General features: G+C 33.0%; 1 protein-coding gene across 2 annotated transcripts in view; it reads right to left on the bottom strand.

Annotated features, from left to right (window-relative positions):
* Nucleotides 1-18901, bottom strand: part of LOC140432663 (tubulin glycylase 3A-like) — a 41101-nt gene that overhangs the window by 10062 nt on the left and 12138 nt on the right. For both annotated transcript variants that reach the window (XM_072520703.1, XM_072520704.1), the window contains exons 5-9: nt 16924-17084; nt 12152-12343; nt 12003-12093; nt 8137-8351; nt 796-1005 (exon numbers count right to left, since the gene is read on the bottom strand). In XM_072520703.1, coding sequence (XP_072376804.1) covers nt 796-1005; nt 8137-8351; nt 12003-12093; nt 12152-12343; nt 16924-17084 — 869 coding nt within the window. The remainder of the gene's footprint in view (nt 1-795; nt 1006-8136; nt 8352-12002; nt 12094-12151; nt 12344-16923; nt 17085-18901) is intronic.

Here is an 18901-nt window from a genome sequence, read left to right on the forward strand (position 1 = left end):
TTCATTTGCTCGATCGTCCGTGGATGGTGGAGAACAAGATCTATCATCGTCAAAAAGTGTTTGAATGTATTCTTTCCATCTCTCCAGTTTGTCTTCTGTATCTATAATGATCTCGTTATTATTATTTCTTAATATTGTGTCTTGTCTCCTTCTGTGTCTTCCTATCATTTCTTTCACATTTTTACAGATATTTTAGGTGTCGTATCTTTCATGTAGTTGTTCAATTTCTAGGCATTTGGTTGACATCCAGTTTTCTTTAGCTTCTCTGCACTTTTTTCTAATGATTTTATTGACTCGTTTGTATTCTATTGGGTTTGTTTATATTTTCGTCTTACGTCCATGAGGTCCATGATCTCTTGCGTTATCCATTCTTGTTTTCTGTTGTTTTTGGTGAACCCGATGTACTCTTCTTGTATTTTTGTTATCTTCGTTTTTAGAGCAGTCCATGTTACTTCAACGTCTGTCTGTACCAAGTTCTCCAGCGTTTCCATTTCTTTCTCAACCTTGATACTTATTTCATTTTTCTTCTCACGGATCTTCAGTTGTAAGATGTCTATTTTTCTTGACACTTTTTACCTTTTAGTTTTAGTTTAGTTTAGTTGGTAGTTCGTTATTATGTAAGCAAAAATCATTATCATAAGTTATAACGGGGCTCGAAAAATGTAAATAGTTATGGAGATATTCTGAAACTGAATGTAAAAAGAAAAATCCTAACTTGTCCTGGCATATTCAAAATAGAGCAAAAAAGATAATAGGACGTGATTTGTGAACTATTTTAATTTCAGTGTAATTTACCTTTTAAGACGTCCTCCATTGCTCGAGGACATAGTTTACTCGTAACACTCGTTGAAAAAGATAAGTCCGGACTACAATTAATTTCTATTAACCACGGTGTGAAATCCTCGGATAACATGAAATCAGCGCCATACATTTCGAAAGTGTTCTGCCTTCGATCCATTGTATCCTGACTTGCCAACATTGCGCAAGTTATACTTTGCTGCATTCCTTAAAGAATAATTGTTTTGTTTATAACATAAATTGTAACTATAGAAGTATGTATACGTAAGTAGAAACAGCAGTAAAATTATATTATTATTGTTTGTGTTTGGAAAAGTATTTAGTACTTATTTAAATACACTTGTGCGCATAGAAATCGGCCCACTTTAAACATTTGACTTAGACTATATTTTTTTTAGAAACTATTACTCAGATCAAAAAACAAATATATACATATATAAAAATATACACTGTGTCTGTACAGTATGGAACAAATTCTTTTTTAGCTAAACAGACCATTTTAAGAAATAATTCTAAAACACTTCGATTTTTGATTTTAATTTACCGTATTTTAAAATAATATTCTAATATACAGGGTGAATTACTTTCGAGTAATGACGTCACCGTAATTTTTTTTAAATGGAACACCCCCATTTTGTCTCAATTTTCGGATTACTCTAGCTGAGCTGATTCCAAAAATGTATCACGTTGATTCAAATTGGTACAGGGTGGACAAAAATACAATAGTTTTGTGTGTGCTTATAAAGTAACGCGTTAGTTAAATTAACAATATCAAAAATACTTATTGTCTAGCGGACAGAATATGAAAGAAATTATTTCTTATCAATTTAAAAGAAACATAGTAGGCTATGTTTTTGTTAAATGTCATTATTTGTTTAGTAATTTATTGATGTTCAGTGACAGTTTAGTACTACAATATTTTTGGTATTTGTGAATGTTTTAATTATTGCTTAGATTTAATTTGAAGTAGAAATGGAGTTAAGTGTAAAGCAAAGAATTGATATACTTATGATGATTGGGTATGGAGATAAATCGCGACCTCAGATGGAAGTGTGCAATTTGTTTAATGATAAATAAATATCCAGAAAGACCTATAACGCGTTCAACAGTCAGTAAGATTGAAAAGAAATTTCGAGAAACTGGTACGGTTGAAAATGCGCGGAAATCAGGTAGTCCCTCTGCAAATGCTGATACAGCATTAGATGTTTTACTTAGTTGCGAAAAAGATGTGCACACTTCTGTGCGTAAAGTTAGTCGCGATATCGGTGTTAGCAAAACAATGGTACACAAACTATTAAAGCTTTAAAAATGGCATCCTTATAAACTCAAACTTGTGCAGTAATTAAACGAAGATGATCCCGATAGAAGAATACAATTTTGCGAAGCAATGATGGATAACTGCCACCGAGACCCTCTCTTGGTACAAAACATTATTTTTGTCTGTTGAGGCCACTTTCAGGTTAACCGTCAGAATTGTAAATACTGTGCAAAAGAAAACTCCCACTGGATGCGTGAGCATCATACACAATACTCGCAAAAGGTAAATGTATGGGCTGCAATTGTAAGAAATCGAATCATCGGACCCTACTTTTTCGAAGGTAATTTAAACGGAGCAACGTACCTTGAGTTTTTAAGGGGGTATCTCGTACCTACTTTACGTAATTTGTTTCCCAGCAGACGTAATCCTGGAGGTTTTGATGAAAGTTTATGGTTTCAACAGGATGGTGCACCTCCACATTATGCTGTAGATGTTAGAAGGTACCTAGATGAAATTTTTCCGAATAGGTGGATTGGTAGACGTGGACCTATTGAATGGCCAGCGAGGTCACCAGATTTCAATCCTTTGGATTATTTTATGTGGGGCCATCTGAAGAATGTTGTGTATCAAACGAAACCAGCAAATATTCAAGAATTACAGCAGAGAATTCGGACAGCAATAAACAATATTTCTCAAGACACAATAAACAAGGTTCAACAAGAATCTGTTGAACCAACGTTTGGGTTACTGTCAAATACAGCAAGGGCTGTAGTTCGAACATTTATAAAGTCATGTATTTCACCATATTCTGTCCGCTAGACAATAAGTGTTTTTGATAATATTGTTAATTTAACTAACGCGTTACTTTATGAACACACACAAAACTATTGTATTTTTGTCCACCCTGTACCAATTTGAATCAACATGTGATACATTTTTGGAATCAGCTCAGCTAGAGTAATCCGAAAATTGAGACAAAATGGGGGTGTTTCATTTAAAAAAAAAATGACGGTGACGTCATTACTCGAAAGTAATTCACCCTGTATATTAGAAGATTATTTTAAAATACGGTAAATTAAAATCAAAAATCGACATGTTTCAGGATTATTTCTTAAAATGTTCTGTTTAGCTAAAAAAGAATTTGTTCCATACTTTACGGACACAGTGTATATACATTTATGAAAATTTATTTCGCCTTCTTACGCATTTGTTATTTCTATAAAATTTGCATCTGAACCTCTAAAAATCATACGAACAAGCTGAATATTTTGCCGAGAATATTAATTTTTGGACCCCAAAAAAGATGCAAAAAAGTTTACCACTTTTACCCTCGGGCTCCCTCTAAAATCCCTCCAAAATACCAAGAATCTGTACGCAGTAAAAAAAAACCGACTTCGGTTTTCGGGTCATGGAGACTCAACTCTTGCACGATTCTTGAGGTATGCGGCTTTGCATTGTCCTGCATAAAAATAAATTCGTCTCCAATGTAGTTAACCTAAGGTACTACGTGCATTGCTAAAATTTCGTCGATATATCTAGCAACCGTTAAACCTCCTCAATCGTGAAGAGAGTTACCCCTACGAAGAAAAACAAGGACAGTTCGTGCCTCCTTAGAAATTGTCCCCCAGATCATGCAGGAATTACCTCCATAAGGACTACGCTCTTCAATCCCGCATTCTGAAAATTGTTTCCTCGTCGTAATATCTTACACTTTCTTTCTTCGGTCGCTATCACAGAGGCATATTCTGGTCTCATCTGAGAACAGAACAGATCCCCATTGTTCCAACGTCCAGTTCAGATGATCCCTTGCAAAGCGCAGGCGTATTTAATTATGAGCTGTAGCAAGTGTTTGACCAATCGCATGTACTTGAGGGGTCAAATTATTTTCCTCCAGTCTTTATCTTACTGCCCACTGACTAATAACCACTTATCTTACTTCACAAAGCTGTTGTTACACTTGAAGGGTATTTAAGTGACGATTTCTTAATACTGTTGACACAATAAAGCGTTTATCACGAGCAGTTTTATATCGCTTTTTACCTGCTCCAGGTCGTCCCCTCATAACATTGGAACACTCTTTAAACCGCTGCGCGTATCATATCCAGTTGTACAGCAACAGCTCGCTGGCTAAGTCCATTTTCTATTAACGCAATAACTTAAGCGGTTTTCTCTTATGTAGTATCCAATAAACTTACACACACTTGAACACTAATTAATTATGAAAAACGAACAGTATGAAATTTTTAGTTGCAAAAGCAATACTAACAAATGTTGACAAATTTCATATTATCGTTATAAACATTAAATAAACACTTTTCTATGTTTATTAGTTGCTACGCATATAAATAATAAGCACTCCATGATAAATCTATACTCATATCAAAGTATATTAAATTATCTTTTAAACAGTATATCCCTTTTTGATCCGAGTAATTAGTTTCAAAAAAAATATATATCTCCAGTCAAAAGTTTAAAGTAGGCCGACTTGTTTGCAGGCAAATTTATTTTCTTTTTATTAATTACTTTATTTCCCACGGTAAAATTGACAATATTCATATTTTTTTCTTAAACCTGAGAAACACGATTACAAACACGTCTCTGGGAAAATCATTAATGTACCGTAGAACCTACTATACATACTATTTTGATTCTTTATAATAAGTCATTAATTAATTACTTAATAACAAACTGAGATCAAGAGAGAACGAGAGAGAAGTGGGTAGACTGCAAAAGAGGTGGCTTATGAGGACGAAGAAAAACAAGGTACTCTAAATCCGAATAGCACAAATGTAAATCTTGTAAGTAAAGTTAAGTACCTTAAGGTAATTCTAGGCTCTGCATTTACTTGGAATTAATAAACAGACTGAATAGCCAGGAAAGCGAGACTAAGTGAAATCTTCCAAGTTGTAATCACAGTTTAGCTGTATTTTACTGGAATTTTTACGGTTTAAAAATTTTGACAAATTTCTTATTATCGTTATAAACATTTAAATAAAAAATTTTCTGTTTATCTGTTGCTACGCATATAAATGATAACAATCCATGACAAATTTATACTCATATTAAAGTATATTAAACTTTTAAACAGTATATCCCTTTTTTTGATCCAAGTAATCAGTAGTTTCAGAAAAAATTTGTTCTTCAAGTGCCATCTCCGCGGCGAAAGTCAGCAATCATCATAGTTATTCGGACTATTCGGCTGCTCTGAAAAGTTCATTTGATTACATCCGTACCACTCGCTCAGGTTGTGCAGTCATGACATTACACGCCTCCCTGTGCTTCTCTTTCCTTGGATCTTTCCCTGCATAATCAGTTGGAGCAAGGTGTATTTCTCTCCACGTGTAATTTGTCCGAGATATTCCAATTTTCTTATTTTAATTGTATTTACAATTTCTATTTCTTTATTCATCCTTCTCAGAACCTCTTTGTTTGTATGTGTTCTATCCACGATATTTTCAGAATTCTTCTGTACACCCACAGCTCAAATGATTTCAGTTTTTTCATTGATGTCGCATTTAAGGTCCAAGATTCCATTCCATAAAATAAAGTCGAAAAAACATAGCACCTCGCCAATCTAACTCTTAGTTCCAATTTTAAATCCCTTGTACATAGTACTCTTCTCATTTTGTTGAAATTTGCTCTAGCCTTTTCTATTCTGACTTTGATCTCCTGAATGTAATCATTTGTTAAGTTAATCATTGTTCCCAGGTATGCATATTTGTCCACTTGTTCGCCGTTGGTTCCGTTTATTAGAAGATTCTCGTTATTTCGTTGAGTTTTAATTATTCTCATATATTTCGTCTTCTTGACGTTTATTGTTAGACCGTACTCTTTTCCATACTCCGCTATACTGGTATCCAGTCTCCGAAGATCTTCAATATTTTCGGCTAAGATCACAGTGTCGTCCACATATCTATTGTTGTTAATGGGAACTCCATTTACCTTTATTCCAGCTGTTTCACCCTCAAGAGCTTTTTTCGGGATCTCTTCGGAGTAGGCATTCAAAAGAATTGGCGACAATACGCATCCTTGTCTCACTCCACGTCTAAGTTTAATTTCTTCTGGCAGCTGTTCGTTAACACGTACTTTTGCTCGCTGTTTATAGTATAAATTTGATATGATTCTGAGGTCGTTGTAGTCAATCTTCTTCGATTTCATTGCATGCAATAATTCTTCATGTCCTACTTTATCGAATGCTCTATTATAGTCAATAAAACATGCGTATATATCCTGATTGACGTCCAGGCATCTTTGTATTAGTATATTAAGAAAAAGTATAGTTCAAGTGAAAAGTTTAAAGTGGGTCGATTTCTTTACACACAAATTTATTTTATCTTTATTAATTACTTATTTCATTGTTTATCTTCTGTAAATTTCCCACGTTGAAATTCATATTATTTTCTCAAATCAGAGAAACACTTACGATTACAAACATGTCTGTGGGAAAATCATTAATTTACCGCAAAACATACTATAGATACTATTTTGGTTCTTTGAAATAAATAAATTATTAATTAATTACTTAATAACAAACTGAGATCAAGAAAGAACAGAAGAGAAGTGGGTAGACTGCAAAAGAGGTGGCTTATGAGGACGAAGAAGAAGAAGGTACTCTAAATTCTAATAGCACAAATGTAAATCTTGTAAGTAAAATTAAGTACCTTAAGTTGTAATCAGTTCAGTTGTATTTTACTGGAATATTTACGGTTTTACCTGATTCAAGAAATAGATCTGATTATATAAAATATTAATTTTTTCTGTTTATAAGTTCATTATATATTTTTTTAATAATTTAATATAGATACCTGTTGCGTAACAACAATATTTAATATTTTTATTTTATTTTTGTATCATATCATTTATATCACACTGTATATTAATTTAGATTTATAAAATTCTCTGTACCATCCAATAATCTGTACGGCGCCGATAATAATAATAATACAGCGCCGGTAACTTGCATTCAAATAACTTTTTAGACATAAGCTTCTAAAATCGTCAAAGAATTATAACAATGAAGGGATTAGTAATTCCAAATTATCGGTTTGAATCATTCGGAAATTCCCAAAATTAACGAAAGTTGAAAAATACCCTTCTCAGGTAATTAATTTTACCGATGAAAGGAAAGTCGAAGGTATTTTAAATGTAAACATATCCGTTAGATACGCCGAGGGGGTCAGGGGGAGATTTCTTAATGTTAAGAAACGATTACAAGCCTAGGGATTGAAATCAGTTTTCATATCAGTTAGTATGAGTTCAAAATCCAGCATTGGATGAGCGCTAGGCTCTACTCGCGCCAGCCGTACTTCAGAAGGTTTAACACAGTCGGGATATTAATAAGTTTACTCAGTTCGTGTCAATATTGTATAACCGAAAATTTATCTAGTTTTATAGTTTCGTAAAGTTTTTTAGTTTCATAAATCAGCTACCGTAAGCAAGTTATCGGCGTCCAAAATACGTTGTAATTGTTTAAATAGACTTGTTAAAACGTTCTTTTCGAAATTTTCATTTGTCCCAGTTTTCTGGGTGGTTCTTCAAAGAAGTATACAAAGTGAACCTATTTCCCTAAGGACAAAACTTGTTCCCCAAGGGAAAAAACCAGCGACCTATGACAGGTGCGCGAAACAAAGGCATCAGGACAAGGTGCAAGGACAAACACACCTGCATCGTCACTCAATACCCTTATTTTGTTTTCTAAAGTTAAATGTTCATTAGCATCGAGAAATTAGTTCACTGTTGTCATTATTTAGCATTACTGTTAACATTGACATGATTTTACAGCATATAATTGAATTATTGTTAACAAATTTAATTGCACTGCTTGCTTAAGCACAACTAAGATGGAGGTAAGACTAACAATTATGTAACAATTACAATTATATAACAATACCAGTTATAACATTTTTCTACATTTTTAAACATTTCATTTATATTTTTGACCAGCTGAAACATTAATTGTTGGGCAAGTAAAAAGTAAATACCTACAAACCACAGAACTAACAATTCTTAAATCAATAATTTCAATGACACAAAAAATAAATTAAGAAATATGTTGATTTTATCGAAACATAACAAATTACCTGGATATATAACGTCGGTCCACTTTTCTCCACATCCTATATGTTTAAGGTAAGTTTGAAAAGTTTGACAGTCCCACATATTGTCATTAGGCAAGGCTTTATCTCTTTGCTCCATATTCGTATACTTACACTGCACAGCATAGTTAGTTAAATGCAATGATTCGTGGAAATTCTCAAGATTAAACATTTGACCACTAAACCTCAAATAGCTATCCCTGAAAAATATTGATACTGTAATGTTTATCTTAATTTATTTAAAGTCTTCTAACACCAACCCAAATACGTCATTAATTTATAACATTTATTTGTTAAGACGTTTCGCCTCACTCATCAAAATGCTTTTGGAAACCAGTGGAATTCTCTCGGCGGCGTTAGAACGCCTGTAGATCGAATCGTCGATTGAGCGCGTAGTATGTTCGATCAGGTGCGTAGCAAAGGCTTGGCGTACCAATACGTTTGTATATTAATTCACTAATCTAAAGACAAATTCACGAGAGGATTTCAGTATAGTGCTTATGAGAAGCGACGTTGCCGCTTAGGCCGCTAGGCACGTTCATAGTCTGCAGGTGTGATACAGGACCGCGTTGGCCATCCTGTACGATAAAATTAAATCATGCAATCCTATTAGAAGTAAATGTAACATTATTTACAACTTCAAGATTTTGCAAATTACACAAAATTTATTAAAACTATTTTCTTTGAAATCTGTTTTACTAAATTATACAGGGTGTAACAACAGAACGGAGTCTACTAGAGAAACTGCTACATTAAAAAGTCGTAGCTTTACTTTACTTTACATACCGACAGTACATATATGCCAACTTCTATGCAACAACTATGCCATCAATTATTACTATTAACAGCCTCAACAATTATTACAAAGAAAAGTGTGTATACACCAAAGAATAAAATTACCCTAATAAAAGAATAAAAATTTATGTAGCCTAAACGCTACCTAATGAATAAAGACTTACAATAACAGTGTCTGGTCTCTACTCCATTTCGGAAAAATCGTCCTCACTGGAACTGCCGGTGTTGGCTGTGATAATCACCGGTAGGATATCTTCTTGTAGGTTGTCAGCTATCCACATTTCTTTTTCAATTCTGATGACATGCTGTATACAATTTTGCCACTGTTCAGTAGAGACATTGGCAAACGCTCCATGGATAAGTAGTTGCACACGATCTTTTTTAAAGTCAGTGTTTCGGGCTGCAACGTAATGTTTAACTTGGCTCCAAACCATCTCTATTGGATTAAGCTCACAGTGATAGGGAGGCAATCGTAATATTTCTACGCCGTATTTCTCGACCAAAGTTTCGATGTTATACTTGTCGTATATATCTACATAACTGTTTACTACATCCAATAGTTCTGACTTTAAATAATCTTCTTCATAAAATATATCCTTCTCTCGTAACCATTGATGATATGGAGCAATATCCATTACTACCACATTTTTTTCTCCTTTTGGAAGGTTTGCGATTAGTTTATTTTCAAACCAGTCTTCGAAAGACTCGCCGTTCATTTCGTCATGGTAGTCGCCTGAATTTTTTTTTTGCTAAAAATACACATTCTGAATTTGGTAGAAAACCTCTATCAGATCCAACATGTAACAAGACAAATCTCGGACCTCTTTGTTTTGGATCATTTAGACCAGTAGTCAAGCCTTTTAAAAATGCATCCTTATAACTGGTTATGGTTTAATCCATCCGTACTTTATTTACTGTATGTCCGATATTTACCCAACTTTCATCCAAATAGAAAATATTGTATCCTTGATTTCTATAATTCTGTATTTTTCTAAGAAATTTATGCCTCCAATTTATTATGTCAGGACGTTCCATCATTACTGCTTTCTTTCCTCTTTTTTCATAAACAAACCCCATCTCTCGCAATAGTCGATATAGAGTTCTTTTGGAAAATGTAGGCAAATGTTCGTCTAAATTAACGGCATCCAGGATAGCTTTAATTGTGGAAGGTATGTTCTTTAAGAAAAATTCCATGTGAACAAGTCTTCTTAATTCGCTCCTGATATTCTCATCGTAGGTAAACTCCCGATTGGTTTCCTTTTTGGTCCTTTTACGTGGGTTTTTCAGAATTTTGGGTAAGTCTCCATTATGATTCAATCCTTCCTGACGAATTTTCCAGACTGTCCTATCGCTAACACCCAGCGCTGTACTTGTTGTAGAAACAATTTGCGTTGGAGTCAGATCTGAATTTGTTTTTGTTGTATATATTAACATATTCAAAATAATTTGTCGCGCATATAAATCTAAGATTTGTCCTTGTTTGAAACTTTTCACCTCTAAATGCTCCATGTTTTTGAGACAGTACATAAAATTTAAAAATAGTTTAAAAATAAATTGCACTTATTACCAGTTATATTATAAGTTAACGTACCCTCTCGAATGCACACACAAAACAGTTAAACCGTTTTTACAAACTGCAAAACTACTATAAATATACGCACTCGTATAACCATTAGTAGATACTATTATCAGGAAAATTCTAAATGGGTATTTAATTACAACAATACCGAAATTTCTACACGGTTAAACCATTTCTGCAAACGCCCATTAGTCAGTAAGCTATTCTACGAATTCTACGACTTTCACTTCGGAGGTCATTATCGAAATACAAAATATTAATCAATTACAAAAATTTTGTTGTTAGTAAAAAAATTCTTCTAATAATTAAATTTAATCTGACTCATTCATATCGGCAAATCAGACATATTAAACATTTTAAAGAAGAAGACATCAAAATGATACTGCCAATATTTATGAGTTACAAGGATTTTATTGAAAGATAGTTCATTCAATTATATGAAATCAACTATCAGTCACAAAAATCATAGCATGTGATTAGTGTTTTAGGTTAAATCTTCGTATTTTGTGCTAAGGTATCTCCAGTTACTATATGGATAACTGTTAATGAAACACCCTGTATAAATAATACTAAAATATAAATTATGTATCCTCAATATATTTTTGACTTGTCTACTAATCGTGGCATTTTCTTTCTATTCATTTCAATTCTATTCAAAAGGTCTCCAAACATCCATTTCCGTAAATATGACAACAAGAGATGTAAGAAATTTTCTATTCGTCAAATACAACAGTGCTCAACAATTGATAAGGATCGAAGTAATATTTTACTCCAGAAATAGCCGAAGTTTGTATAAATTTAATATAATTAAAGTAATATTAATACCCCGACCTTATTATCAATTTTAAATGAAATAAAATAAATTTTGCCATTATGCCAATTTTTTACTAGGGTCAGCAAAAAGTTGAATATTAAAGTCGTCTATTTTCATTTATTCTATTCAAGTCATCATACTAGGATTTCAACAAACTTTTAAAATATTTGAAATCATAATTATGATCCTTATCAATTGTTGAGCACTATATTTCGACGACGTCCGAATATTTTCTGGAACAGTCATTAGGGCAAATCAGTGAATGTTAGTGCAAAATTGCAAGTGCTCCGTGTGTAAGGGAGTGTTAAGTTCGAAGCCGGCTCTGCCACGTTGAGGCCGACGATGAACTAGCAACGCTGCAGCGTTTTCTTCCATTTGAATAACATTGTCCGTAGCCAACACTGAAATCTACTGGTGAATCCGAGTTTAGACACTAGTGTAGCGCCTTCTCTTGGTTACATACGGAAGATTCTCATTTAAGAACTTGTCCAAGTCTTAGACGGCAATTAGATCTTGATTTTGCGGTGAACAGGATATAATAAGACAAGGGAGTCGCCAACTAATTTTTTGGTCAAAAGGGGTCCCCGATTTAAGAAAGTTTGGGGAACACTGATCCAGCTTATTAAATTTTAAAGTTTAGTGTTGTTTTAATAAATTACTTACCTGTACATCCAAATAGTAAGAGGCTGAACACAAGTGACCATAAACCATTGTCTAATATCAAATTTCGTTTTATATATAATCAGCGGCCTCTCTAAAAACCACTAACGATTTTTTTAAGTTGAAAACGCAAGAATCATCTCTCCACTTACCAATATACTTTTGTACTACGTATTTCATCTTCAAATTCATAACCTTATCTACGTCACTAATATTTTTTACTAGGTATATCCCCCTGCCACGACATTTATTTCCTGGTTTCAGTATCCAGATGTTTTTCTTTCCGTCTATTTCGTATTGTGGCCAGTACATTTTTATTTCCTTAAGAGTTGATTTCACATTAGCTATAAAAGAAGTTTAAAACATTCTGTAAAATACTTAAAAACATGATAATTGTGCAATTTTATTATATACAGTATATAGTATGATACAAATCTATGGAATAAGTTCGTTATTTTAAAAATAGACTTTAAACAAAATCTTAAAATACGACAATTTTAATTTTTAAATATCCATCAATTTCTATATGTGTGGTAGACATTCCATCATCAGTGTTGGCCTAATGACGTAATCAACGAGTTTTTTCAATACAAAGCGAAGTCACGAGATACCTCATTCGAAAGGTCTCCTAATCGCCTTTGCAACGATGTATCATTCAAATATTTATTTTTATAGGTTTAACCAACATTATGTACTTGGTTAAGTAAAATGGAATTACAATAAATACTTAATCACTAAACTAAATTACGCTAAGGACCGCTACTACGGATAAGACAAAGTTGTGTTTTTTGCTGGTACATGCGTTTACTTTTATAGCCGATCGAGGCGCGCTTTTCTCGATCGGTCCTTTGTAAAGCTTCTTGTGATTGGTCCTGTCCATGTGTAGGTAGGCGGGGTTCTACTAGTCGGTCTTGTGGTCTGATGTATTTTGGACTTTTTCTTTAATATCGTTTTCCATGTCGTTGGAACCCTTTGAGCATCATCTCTTTTGTTTAGACTATTGGGATTTTTTTCTATCTCTATTGATTCTTTGATTTCGAGTTTTCATTTAATTTCAATGTTAGCTAGCATCGTAGTTTGATATAGGTTTATTGTATGTCCTATTTTTGAGACATGTTGGGCAAGGGACGACGTTTTTCAACTCCTTTTGATTGCATTTCTATGTTCTCGTCTAATATTAATTCTTCGGTTGGTCTGTCCGATGCACGATATATATATATATATATATATATATATATATATATATATATATATATATATATATATATATATATATATATATGTATATATATATATATATATATATATATATAAACTAAGGTACACTCGAAGAGTGGTGGGTTTTTTCGGTCAAACTGGAGAAATAAAAGACAAAGAAGGTGGCTACTTCATCTATTTATTGAAGACGTTTCGCTTTCTGCTCAGAAAGCAAAATTAACCACCTTTTCCTTTCATTGTTTGATTTCTTAACGACAAGTTGTCAACCAAATTTATCACATTCTTTGAATATACCGCCCTATTATATAGAGGTTGGTAGTTTGCCTTGCTGTTCTTGTCATTTTGACCTCAAGGCCATCTCTATTCACGTTGTTTGCGTGGGTGTTAAACCTGTAAATACATTTATCGGCGAGACTCAGTAAGCTTAAGACTGGTAATTTCATTTTATCTTTATACTAAATTAATTTAAATAACTTATAATGTTACCTAAAGTTAAATTTAAAATCTAATTGATTAAATAAATTGTTGGAAGTGTTTTCTCATGATCTTTCTAGTTCTTTACACTTTAAAATAAACCTTAATGTTTTTTTACTTAAGTTTTTGACGTGACAACGTCTTAAATTAGGTTGTGGCTCGGAGTCACTCATGAGAAAGTGTAACGCCCGCTCACGTCTGTTACGATGAGTCACCGAACGAGAGAGAGGCCCGCCGGACCGGCGAATGCCTTGCGTCTCTCTCCCACTCAAACATGATCGGTCCGCTGCGCGCGCAGCACTAGAGAATTAGGCGCGTTGAATCACTCAAATAGAAATTAGTTAAGTTTAAGTTTACATGTACAATGTTTTAGTAAACAAAATATATTTCTATAGTTAAAATTTGTGCAATTCTCATTTTCATTCAATTTCTTGTTCCTATTGTGCAATTTAATAATATTCATATCAATAAATATTCTACCGAGAAAAAGACGTTGTCACGTAAAATCTGCGCCCGTAAAACCGACTTTACAGGCAACCGATTTTTTATAATAACTTTTTTATATACATGTATGTTTATCACATGTTCTTTTGCTGTGCTAATTTTGTTAAATTGCAAACTATACCAAGTTTCAATGAATTGATTTATAAAACTTTACTCTAAATGTCCAGTTTCGTAAGCTTTTTCATATTTTTAACATCATTGACTGCTACATGTCTTTGTAAGGTAACACACTTTTATTGTAACTTCTCTATGGATGTTTGGTTTCATATTGTTCTTTTTAGATAAACTGATGATGCTTTCTGAGCAGAAAGCGAAACGTCTTCAATAAATAGATGAAGTAGGCACCTTCTTTGTCTTTTATTTCTCCACTTTGACCGAAAAAACCCACCACTCTTCGAGTGTACCTTAGTTTATTTTGGATTGACGGTCGTACTCCTTTCCTCTATATATATATATATATATATATATATATATATATATATATATATATATATATATATATATATATATATATATATATATATATATAATATAACAAAATAAGAGCAACAGAGATGGAATTTCTAAGGAGAAGCTGCAGAGTAACAAGAAGAGATAGGATAAATAACATGGAGATTAAGAGGAGAATGGGCATGAACTCCGACATAATAGACTACATCGAACAGAAGAGGTTAACCTGGTACGGACATGTCAGAAGAGCAGACCAAAATCGGTGGATAAATAGAATAACAGAGTGGAGCCCGATAGGAAGAAGAAAGAGAGGCAGACCCCGAAGATCTTTCAGAGATGAGGTGGACGAAGCAATGAGTAGAAGAAACCTACAGGAAGGGGACTGGCTAAACAGGAAAAATTGGAGAAAACGGTTGAGTGAAGGAATACAGTGAAAACTGTGGAAATCCTTGTATATATATATATATATATATATATATATATATATATATATATATATATATATATATATATATATATATGCTTCACGTAAGAAATTCGAACTGTTAAAGTATTCTACACTGCCGGTAGCCCCTTGCTATCGGCAAGGACACTTGTAAGTCAAGGACACCTAACTCCACGAGCAAGAGGATGGAATCGAAAAACCTTCGTTCCTCCTCCAGACCGGCAGTCGGGAACCATCTTGAAACTCGGAATAACTCGAAAGATTAACCGACTGTACCACAATTTAATGTTAAAAACCCCAACCGCGATCACGACGCGAAGGCGTTCACGATGGCGTCCACGATTTGACTCGTTTGAAATAAACAAGTGAATCAGCACATACTTGTCGCGACCTGCTGGCCATCTCAAAGGAATTTGTGCTACGTTCTGATGGCAATCACGGGGATATAATTAGTTAAGCGTTCAGAACGCAGCAGTTATCACCAAAGTGGATATCGAAAAACTTATTGAAATTGTAAAAAATATGATATTATTGGTCCATCTGTTTCACCCAGATTATAAGAACGCACAATAAAAAAATCGTTCTGTAGCATCAACTGGTTCCCTAAAATTGGCTTGTTGTTTGTGATTTTTTGTCCAATCTAAAGTTCCATCAAAACTTTTAAAATGCATTCTAAAATACGTATGGAAATGATTCTCATCTCTGCTAAGTTCTCGGTACAATTTATGAAATTCTCGTTGTTGCTTGCGCCTCAGGTTAATGTTATGTAAACAAATAAAGAAAACCAAAACAAACAAAAACATAGAAAATATAAAAAAATTAAAAAAAAACAAAACTAAAAACAAAAATAAATTGTAAAAATTACTATTAGTTATTTTAGAAAGTAAACTACATTCGTTTTACATATTCCCATCCGTCAACAAACGCACGTGAAAGCCAAACAGGGTCGTCCTGAAGTATATTATATGATTTTTAAAAATATTTACTTTTGAAACTATTAGTGTAAGAATTTCTTGAAATTTAATCACTGTGAGCAAAATTTAATGTTCCATTGAAGGAAAATGTGCTAAAATAAAATATTCATTAACTGAGAGATACATAACAAAGTAAACATTTTGAATAAAAAGCAACACGCTACAATTTGAATTTAAACAGACTGGCAAGTTTGGATCTGTAACATAAGAATCTGTCTGGCTTAAGGCAATAAATTATATTTAATAGCCTCTTGACGAATGAGAGGGCGAATATCAACACGTGCTCATGTTTACAGATGGGAATTTGCTAAATGAATAATTTTTAGTAAATTACATTTTACTATGTAACTTTACATAGTAAAATTACAAAGTGCAGAAAACTCACGATTTCAAATAACAAAAATTGGTTAGAAGAATCGATCTACTAAACCGCAGTCATATTTCCAACCACACTCATACCTACACACACATAGGTTCACACACACACCTCTTCTTTTTCTGCAAAATAAACTGCATAAATATCTGCATTTGTAAATGGAAAAAATAGAACGTCTAGTCATACCTTTCATATTTTTGCAATGCTTTTTCTTCTAGTAAATCGCACATTGTATAAACTATATTTCCAACTGTATTATTTATACTATTGAAATCGCATGTCGCTATCGGCCGGCTGTGTTCGCTTTCTACAGAAACCGAGATCGCCATCGCCGTCGTGGACGCGATCGCGATCGTGGTCGCTTAGATGTGTTCTCCGCTTTAATCAACAATTAGCAGAATTTTAAAAAAATCAAGAAACGGGCTATGTTAAACATCTCTCCGGAAGTGACTATAAGTAGTAGTACATTTTGAAATTACTTACCATAAGCATTGGTGAGAGATTCAACAAAATCAATAAAAAATCCATTTTGGTGGACAATATTATAATAATTTGTTAAAAATTGATCCCATTCATGATCCCAGACCTGTGGCATCTCTTTGTCGATATCTAAATGTTTTTGCTTCGACAAATAGTCATTACATCTAAAAAATATTTTAAAATTAGTGCAGTCGTCAGAGAGTTGACCCCTAAAAACCATACGAACAAGCTGAATTTTGCAGAGAATATTAATTTTGGGACCTCCAAAAAGATGCAAAAAAGTTTACCACTTTTGCCCCCCTCTGTTTCCTCTAAAACCCTCCTCGCAGGGGGTTAAAAACGCAAGAAACATTGATTTACCAAGAATCTGTACACGCATCGACACGACAAATCACTGTATGACCGAGAACTGTCAATTTTGAAATACGTTTGTGTCATGTCTAATTGGCAAATATTTTACGTGTTTGGTTCATACGCTGGTGTATGTGAGTTCGAATCCCAATATGAATTTCGTTTTTTATTTTTGAAATATTTAAAAACCCCACCTTAATTTTATTAAATATATGTAATATACGCAAAAATGCTAAATTTTAAAATAAAATGAAAATTTACAACATAATCCGAGTTGTTTGTTTTTGAAGTTATACTTCTATAAGCGCGTTCGACTTTGGAAATTTGCACGGGAGTAACAAGCTTCGTTAGGCATGTTAAATTATAAAGTAAAACTTGTAAATATCTCAAGAAAGTTTAAATGTGTACTTATATACACAACAAACAACAATTAAATATTGTATTTGTCAATATCAGATAAATTGACAGTTGTATCACCAAACAATATTTTTTTTATTAATATTGTTATCATAGTAAATTAAACATATGCGTAAGTAAGTTAGGTATATTGTCATTTTTAAATACTTATGAATATTGCATTTTAATTTGTATTGTATTATTATATTGAATTATGTTGCAGTGTATTGTATTTTTATATTAATAACAAAATGAACAATGAATTTTACTGCAGAGTATGTGTAAAAAAATTTTTTTGCAGTCAACTCCTTTTATACAAATTATATGAAAATAAAAATATATATTTTCATTAAAATATTGATTCAATCCTTCATTTACTTACTATACTCCTATTACAAGTCAAATGTTTATATACAGCAAACGATGCACCATATACCTGTATACCTAATTCTTTTTCTCTTTCTGCTCTCTCTTACCTATAGCATTACATATGTAACGATTGTGCAGATTGACTCCCATATAAATTTGTAACGACGAACGCGTGTATACAAGTATAACTTCTACCGGCAGTCCCACTGGACTGCCACACCCGTTTTTTTTATGTTTTTACCCCACTGCGACGGGGGTTTTATGGGGAAGACCGGGGGTAAAAGTGTTAAACTTTTTTGCAACTTTTTTGGGTTCCCAAAATTAATATTCTAGGCAAAATTTAGCTTGTTCGTATAATTTTTAGAGGTTTATTGGCATTTTCGTCTCTGATGACTGGAGTAAATTGAATAGTGATAGAATATTGTGACTCGAGTCAGTCAGTCAACTGTGCGGTTTCTTTTGTCTTGTTTAACAGTATTGTGTTAAAGATTCTATAAAACTGTTTAGGGGTTTCACCACATTTTTAGTCCTCAATATTTTTGTTAAATGTTGTGTTTATATGGGATTAAGCTCCAATTGATTGTAATGATAATTTCATTTTTAACTTTCAAAAAAGAATTTGACGTTTCGATTTCCTAACTTGATATTTACACGAATTACTAGACGATACACATTTAGCCTGGTTTTGCACGACGGGACACCACATTATTCTTTAGAATTTCGTCAATACTTAAATCAATAAGTTTCGCATCGATAGATTGGTCGTAGAAGTCCGTGGCCATCAAGAAGGAGTGATTTCAATCCTTTGGATTTTTAAATTTGTAGCACATGAAGTCATTAGTTTACAAAAAAAAAGAATTAATTC

The sequence above is a fragment of the Diabrotica undecimpunctata genome, chromosome 1, assembly GCF_040954645.1.
Source record: "Diabrotica undecimpunctata isolate CICGRU chromosome 1, icDiaUnde3, whole genome shotgun sequence".
NCBI lineage: Eukaryota > Metazoa > Arthropoda > Insecta > Coleoptera > Chrysomelidae > Diabrotica > Diabrotica undecimpunctata.